At 33.7% G+C, this 8,173-nt stretch overlaps 1 protein-coding gene across 1 annotated transcript; it reads left to right on the plus strand.

Annotated features, from left to right (window-relative positions):
• The first annotated feature begins 915 nt into the window (after positions 1 to 915).
• Positions 916 to 7,862, plus strand: LOC137743487 (potassium transporter 5-like). The gene is made up of 8 exons (XM_068483390.1): positions 916 to 1,262; positions 2,207 to 2,432; positions 3,557 to 3,805; positions 4,661 to 4,711; positions 5,044 to 5,304; positions 5,847 to 6,014; positions 6,183 to 6,437; positions 6,636 to 7,862. Exons 1-8 carry the CDS (start codon positions 1,068 to 1,070, stop codon positions 7,625 to 7,627), a joined length of 2,397 nt encoding a protein of 798 aa, XP_068339491.1. The 5' UTR covers positions 916 to 1,067; the 3' UTR covers positions 7,628 to 7,862.
• Positions 7,863 to 8,173: the final 311 nt, after the last annotated feature.

Raw genomic sequence — 8,173 nt, forward strand, 5'->3', positions numbered from 1 at the left:
CCCTGACATTGATCCAACTCCTCATTTTGGTTTCTGAGTTTCAAAAATCAATAAATTTGGTCCTTGACTTTCAATACCACACATCAATTTAATCATTCCTTTAAAGTTTCGTCAATATTTTTTGTCCCACTAATCCAATCATATGGCACCACATGGATTAACTATAAGAAACTTTTTATTATTTTTTTTTTAAGATTTAAAACTAAAAGTAAAATAAGAAACTAAAAACCAAAACTAAAAGAAGAAAAAAAGTTATCGTCGTGTTCATCATGGTATTCTCTAGTTGGTTATAATCCTAAATCCTATCAAATTTGAATTGAATTTGGACTTTTTGATTTTATCAAATTTCGATCGAATTTTTTTTCCAATTGGGGTTGTGGGATGCGAGAAAAATGTCTGCGTGAATACTCTTCTTTTGGTTCACTCTTACAAAAATAGTTTCTTATAGTTAATCCACGTTGAGCCACATAATTGGATTAGTGGGACCACATTAATAGAGAGAATAAATTGATGTGCGGTAGTGAAAATCAGGGATCAAATTTATCGATTTTTGAAACTTATGGACCAAAATAAGGAGTTGGATCAATATTATGGACCATTTGCGATAAAAACCATTATTTTGTGTAATCCACGTGTCACCATTTGATTGGATTTGTGGGTCCCACCTGCAAACTAACAGAATAGTTGATGGAATCTTAACAGAATGACCAAATTGATGTGAGGTTGTGAATGTCAAGGACAACATTGATTGATTTTGAATGTGAGAGACTAAAATGATGAGTTTAGTCAATCTCATGGACCATTAGTGATAAAAACCCTATAGTAAATGAGTTGTGGCCTCTTCCTCAGTTAATTTTCCTTTAAATATCACCATCCATCCTCACATATAGGAGAACACCTCCCCATACTTGGCACCCCCAGATTTCTAACTCTCTCGCAAACACCTAGCTAGCTAGCTTGCTTTTGCTCTCAAAGAGGAAGACCTACCTGCAGTTCTCTCTCTCTCTCTCTCTCTCTCTAGAAATTAATTTGAGCGTGTGAGAAGTGGCTACCTAGGTTTAGTAGAAATGCCTGATGAAGAGGTAGTAGTGGAAAATCCTACAGATGAGGGAAGCGAAGATCATCAGGAAGTTTCAGATCATCATGAGCATCATAAGGATCAACTCAAAGGGAAGAAACTTTCATGGCAAAAGCTGCGAAGAAACGACTCCTTGGACATCGAGTCACGCCGTTTCACAGCTCCCCATGGCCATGCCTCCAAGGTCCATCGATCTCCATTTTTCTTATGTTCTTTAATAGTATAGTACTATTTCAATTAGATTTTATTGATATATACATATTTGGTGTATTAAATATTTTTTTAAAAGTCATTTGATACAGCGGCATCGAATCTCGATCCATTTCATTTGAAGAGGTTTCGAATTTAATTCTCAAGTTGTTTTCAACAAAAAAAAGACCAACAGTTGCTGAATAGGTGTTTTTTTTTTTTTTTTTTTTTTTATTTTTTTATTACAGTAGTTGTTGAATAGTTAAGATAGAAGACAAAATAGCTTTTTTTTACAATAGAATAGTTTTCTAAGAGAAAAAGAAAACATGATTTTATAGCGAATTAGATAGAGACCTCAATTATAGATTACAAGATAGAGGATAAAGTGGAAGAGTGTTTTAAGTGTGTTGTGCGATTTCATATGTCACTAAAGTTCAAGGAAAAAATTTATAGGACAACAATAAGCCCAACAATGCTGTATGGCACAGAATGTTGGGCGATCAAAATCAACACGTGCAAAAAATGAGTGTAAGCAGAGATGAGAATGCTTGTTGGAGGTGTGTGCACACAAGAAAATATAAGATTAAGAACAAGGATATTTGAGGTAAATTAAGAGTGGCCGCAATTGAAAATAATATGAGAGAAAATTGGTGAAAGTGGTTTTGACACGTGAACTGAAGACCTATAAATGCTCCGATTAGAAGATGTGACTATGAGACGGAAGTTTAGGGCAAAAAGGGTAGTTGAAGGGGACAAAAGGATTTTGAAAGAGACTTTAAGAAAATATATGAAGTACTTAAAATTGATGGAAGACTTGGCGTAAAACCGAGCACAATGATGTTATAGAATTCACAGAGCCAATCCACTTAATGAGATAAAATCTAATTGTTGTTGTTGTTGAACTTATTCTAAATTTATTTTCTATTGGAGCTTTTTTAGGGTGCGGACTGGTCCATGATAATGCACTTGGCATTTCAGAGCATTGGCATAGTTTATGGGGACATAGGTACATCACCTCTCTATGTGTATGCGAGCACCTTCACCAAAGGCATCAACCATGGCGATGACATTTTGGGTGTTCTTTCTTTGATCTTTTACACACTCACCTTAATCCCTCTGATTAAGTACGTTTTAATCGTATTACGGGCCAACGATAACGGCGATGGTAAGATTCCATACATCTCTCTAGATCTGTATAATTATAAACAAAACAATATCACTTATTAAATCCTTCGTATTTAATTATTTCTCAACTTCTCATAGAAAATAAATAAATATAAAAAGCATCCTTTAGCTTTCGGTGTCTCATCAGCTTGAGAGATTTTTCAATGTTTTCAGAATACAGAATGGTACACCCATGTCATCATACAAGTGAAGAGCTTAAAAAATAAAATCATACAAGTGAAGAGCTTAAAAAATAAAATTTATCTCCACTTATATAATGACATGTGGTGTACCATCATGTGTTCCGGGCAAATTGAAATTTTTTTCCATCAGCATATACTTTAGACTCATACCTTGTTAGTTTGAAAATTTTGATTGCCAAGGTTAATTTGTCAAACTTCTTATAATTATACTGTCAAAAAGAAAGAAGAATTCCCTTATATATAATTGAGTCCTCATTAATCTATTGTTAATTGCAGTTTTTCTTCGACTTTCAAAGTCCTAATTATGTCATTTTAATCCGACCAAAAGCCCCAACCTTTGATTTTTCGCTGTGTCATTTTCTGACACGTAAAATGACCAAAAGAAAAAAAAGAGACCAAGTTTGATTTTAATACAAGTTTGAGGTACGAACCTGGGAGAAACTTGTCTAGTGGAGTCTAACAAAATTATTAATTTTTAATACGCATAATGATAGGTTTTTCTAAATTGCCAATTCAATCATAGTCTTTTTTATTAAAAAAAAATTATAGTATTCTTTTAAATATCTAAAAGAAGATCCTTATAGGGGAAAACTCGTATGCAAATACAAGTTCAATCAAATTGCATAGAGAAAGCGTATTATTTTTTTACTAAAGTTTGAATCCTCTCTTATTCATGAAAACTTTATTTGATTTTTTAATCATATTTTAGTTGATTTTAACCCATAAATAAATTATACTAACAATACGCTTCACTAGAGTCGATGTACTCATATTGGTAAATAGAGTAAATATGCCCATGCCTATTGACCATGTAGGAGTTTAACTGTCTCTCTTAATTCTGCGAACTTAAATTCAGAAGAAAGAAATTGTTCACCACAGCAAATATAACACTTCACATACATAATGTTTTTTTTTTTTGCAGGTGGGACGTTCGCACTATACTCTTTGCTGTGTCGATATGCCAAGGTTGGTTTGACTCCGAGTCAACAAGCAGAGGATCGTGATGTTTCAAATTTTCAGCTTGAGTTGCCTACTAAAAGTGTAAAGAGAGCATCTAGGCTTAAATCTTCATTGGAGAACAGCCCATTTGCCAAAATCTTTCTACTATTCGCCACCATGCTTGGTACTTCCATGGTCATTGGTGATGGTGTCCTCACTCCTTGCATCTCAGGTTTGTCAAATCTTTAATTAAGAAGAAAAAAAAAGTAGCTATCTATATATCTCCTCATTTGACATGGTGGCGTGATGAAAGGTGAATATATTTCTGATTATATAGAATTTTTTAACTATGTCTCGGTTCAAAAATCTAATGAAGTTAAATTCTTTCTATATCGAATAGTTTCACTACTTATTATATTGAGACTTTTTTAAAAACAAACGATATAATCTATACTAAAGGAAATGGGATATTGAAACTTTTAATATAAAACTTATTAAACAAATGATTAAGTCATAAACAATATCGATTCTAAAACTATCTCTAAAGTTTAACAAGAATCTCTCAACTTGCATGCTCATTAGTGTAACTTACTAACTGGACAAGTACATAGCCAACTATCAGATTTTAGGGGCCTTTCACAAAAGGTAGTAAATGGGCGCTTGTACAAAACTCTTGCTACACATCTAATTTATTTGTCTATAGTTGTATTAATAAAGGATCTACATAGAATATTATTACTTGAGTTATAGCTCAAATAAAAATAAAAATAAAAGGAAAAGTCATGAAATAATAAAATAAAATAAAAATTTAGGACAAAACCGGCAGAACCAAACTCTAAAATAAAAGTGGTTCCTCTCATGCGGATAGAGTCCATATTATCTTATTCACAAGCATAAGTTAAAATAAAAAGCAGAACCTAGAAAATTTCCCAAAAATGAAGTTGAAAAAGTTGAAAAAGTTGAAAAAGTTGAGTAATTTTGCGATATAAGACAAAATCAAAGTTGCGTCTCCTACTCTCACATGATTATGTGCTTAATTTCTTTTGACTTGAATATTAAAATTGTTTTTGTTCCAATTTGATGGCAGTTCTGTCGGCTGTTGGAGGAATCAAAGAAGCCACATCTGCAATGACACAAGGTATTGATATAGATATTATTTGTGCGTGGTATATAAAACGGAATGAGGATTCTCTTCGGATTATCAGATCCTTTAATCGTGTTCGTTCATTGTATATTGTATGATCAGAAATTATTTAAAATTTTGTTATTTAAAATTGAACACAAACAGTACTTAATGAAAATTTGCGGCACGATATATGATGAACTGATAAAATTAAAGGATCCTTGGATTCTCACAAAGACGATCTGGAGAGGATTCTCATTCTATAAAACGGATAGTGAAAAGATAATTTGACTAATTTAATTTAAATGTTTTTGGTTAAATAGTTTTAATTTAATCTGTGTGCACAGGTCGGGTTGTTTTGATATCAGTAGTCATCTTGATTGCCCTATTCATGTTTCAAAGACTTGGAACTGATAAAGTAGGCTACACTTTTGCACCAATTATTTGCATTTGGTTTACCATGATTGGTGGAATTGGCGTGTACAACTTCATCAAGTTTGATCCGACGGTGGTCAAGGCTCTAAATCCACAATACATAGTAGATTACTTCAGGAGGAACAAAAAAGACGCTTGGATTTCTCTTGGTGGCATTGTGTTAGCCATAACAGGTTTACAATTAATTTCATGCCAAATAACATAAAAATTTAATTTCTAAATAAGACCATATAAAGGATTTGGAAAGAGTTTAAAAATTCGATAGTATTCATTCAAGATTTTAAATGAATTTATAAAAGTTCAATGTTATTCAATTAGCATTTTTAAAAAGGTTCTACAAGTTCATACTTCATTGATTAAATCCTGGTGTAATCAAGATTTTGAAAGAATTTATAGAAGTATCATGATTTGATTTTAAAGAATTTTTAAAAGGTGTTTTGATGGGCTTAGAGGGTTTTCATATTGTATTTTAGACTTTTAACAAATCCAGTCTCTCACCCGTTATATTTTAAGAGAATTCAAACGTAATCTACATAAGCCCATTAAAACTTCATAAATTTATAATTCTTTTAAAATTCTATAGAATTCCTATCTACACTTTTGAACTATTTACTAGTTAAGTGTTAATTTCTTTCTAAAATGGATATCTAAAACGTATATTTACCATACAAATTTCATAATCGGAGCTGTTTAATGCCCCAATCTTCATTTGCAGGAACTGAAGCTTTATTTGCTGACGTGGGACACTTCACAGTACGATCCATTCAAATAAGTATGTGCACAGTTACTTACCCAGCTCTCATATTGGCATACACTGGACAAGCCTCTTTTCTTCGCAAGCACCATCTTCTTGTTGCAGAAACCTTCTTCAAGTCGATACCAAGTAAGTGTGTGTGTGTGTGTGTGTGTGTGTGTGTGTAATATTAATATAACCTTTTACGAGCTAAGTATCAAATATGTATACCTCAACATTAACAACCATATATAGTAACCAACTTAGGTGGTTGCATAATTTTTTTAATTGTGTACTAATTGTGCTGAATGCATGCAGAGCCTTTGTATTGGCCTATGTTTGTAGTGGCTGTTATGGCAGCGATCATAGCTAGTCAAGCTATGATTTCAGGGACTTTCTCTATAATCCAACAGTCACTATCATTAGGGTGTTTCCCTCGTGTGAAAATCGTGCACACATCAACCAAGTATGCCGGACAAGTTTATATTCCGGAAGTGAACTACCTTCTCATGTTAGCTTGTGTTGGAGTCACTTTAGGGTTTCGAAGCACTGCAAAGATCGGCAATGCATATGGTAATGTTCTCTTTACAAACTTAATTATATCATCAAAAAATGCTTATGTTGCCAAAAACTGAGTCACCGTCTCACATTAAAAAAAAATAGTCGAATTAATGCGTGACCCACATGCAGTCTGACAGGAAAATATTTATGTGCTCATTAAACTAATAATGAATGACTTTGTCTAATTGTCATACGTATATATATGCACAGGTATAGCAGTGGTGTTTGTGATGACGCTTACATCATCCTTCCTAGTGCTAATCATGATCATGATATGGAAGACCAACATATTCCTCGTCATCTCATATGTTCTTGTTATTGGAAGTGTAGAGCTTCTGTATCTAAGTTCAGTGCTCTACAAATTTGACCAGGGTGGATATCTTCCCCTCGCGTTTGCTACATTGTTGATGTTTGTAATGTTTGTGTGGAATGATGTGCATCGAAGAAAGTACTATTACGAGCTTGAACACAAAATTTCTCCCGAACAACTCAAGGAAATTGCTGTTGATGCAAACTTTTCTCGTATGCCTGGCCTCGCCATGTTCTATTCAGAACTTGTTCAAGGCATCCCGCCAATCTTCAATCATTACGCTGCGAATGTGCCTGCATTGCACTCCGTCCTTGTTTTTGTCTCAATCAAATCGTTGCCTATAAGCAAGGTTCCATTGGAAGAGCGCTTTCTTTTTCGGAGAGTAGAGCCTAAGGATCTGAATGTGTTCCGATGCGTTGCTAGGTATGGGTACACCGATGTTCGCAATGAGAACGAACCCTTCGAAGGATTGTTGGTGGAGAAGTTGAAAGAGTTCATAAAGGATAGTTTTTGGATATCTCAAACAAATACTATTCCCAGTAGTGCTAATGAGGATACCAAGTTTCAGATCGAGGAAGAATTCGAAGACAGTACTTTGGCGAGCGGTGGAGAGAATGGAAAGGAGGATTTGAAGCAGCAAGTTGATGATCAAGATAAGCAACAAGATTTGTTGGACAGAGAGATTGAGGCAATAGACAAAGCATGGAGGCGGGGAGTTGTTCATTTGGTTGGGGAAAATGAAGTGACGGCTGCCAAAGGAGCTGGTATAGCTAAAAGAATTTTGATCGATTACGCTTACAATTTCTTGAAGAGAAATTTGAGGCAGTGTGACAAAGTGTTTGATATTCCTCACAAGCGGCTGTTGAAAGTGGGCATGACTTATGAACTTTAGAGCAAAAGAAAGTGGATACAAATTTAGTACAGCTTGAGACAAGCTATTTAAGGTGATTAATTACTAGCTAGCTAGCTACATCAAATAGATAAATAAATCAAGAGTTCTGGATTTATGTTTGAGTTCTTACAAATTAAAAATGTTATCAGGTGACTGAGAGCTCTTCCGGCCACGAGGTATAGTGTAATTGTAATATATAAATACGCTTATATGCAATGCTCCATTGCTAATGTATCATGACACATTTGTTTCGTAAAGTAGTAATTGGTTGTTCATGTTGTGAATTTTTTCTACAAGTTTTTCTTCCTTCTTTTCATGGTCCACCCTCTTACATGTTCTTTTTCTAGTGCAATATATTATTGATTGTACTATAATCCCGGTGATTGTTCAAATAATATTATTAATTTATGTGTTATATTATTGATAGAGAACATGTATATTTATACTTTATATGATTTATATACACCTAATGGAGGATTTAAAAAGAAAATATAAAGTGGTGGCTCATGAATTGGGAAAATATGGACTTAGCAATGGAGGATTTAA

Source organism: Pyrus communis, chromosome 8 (assembly GCF_963583255.1).
Source record: "Pyrus communis chromosome 8, drPyrComm1.1, whole genome shotgun sequence".
NCBI classification, from domain to species: Eukaryota; Viridiplantae; Streptophyta; class Magnoliopsida; order Rosales; family Rosaceae; genus Pyrus; species Pyrus communis.

Excerpts from the sequence above, each read along its gene's own strand:
- LOC137743487 (XM_068483390.1), top strand. The coding sequence starts at position 1,068 with ATGCCTGATGAAGAGGTAGTAGTGGAAAATCCTACAGATGAGGGAAGC. Across the intron at positions 1,263-2,206 it reads CCCATGGCCATGCCTCCAAG|GGTGCGGACTGGTCCATGAT; the intron begins GTCCATCGATCT and ends GAGCTTTTTTAG. Across the intron at positions 4,712-5,043 it reads CACATCTGCAATGACACAAG|GTCGGGTTGTTTTGATATCA; the intron begins GTATTGATATAG and ends CTGTGTGCACAG.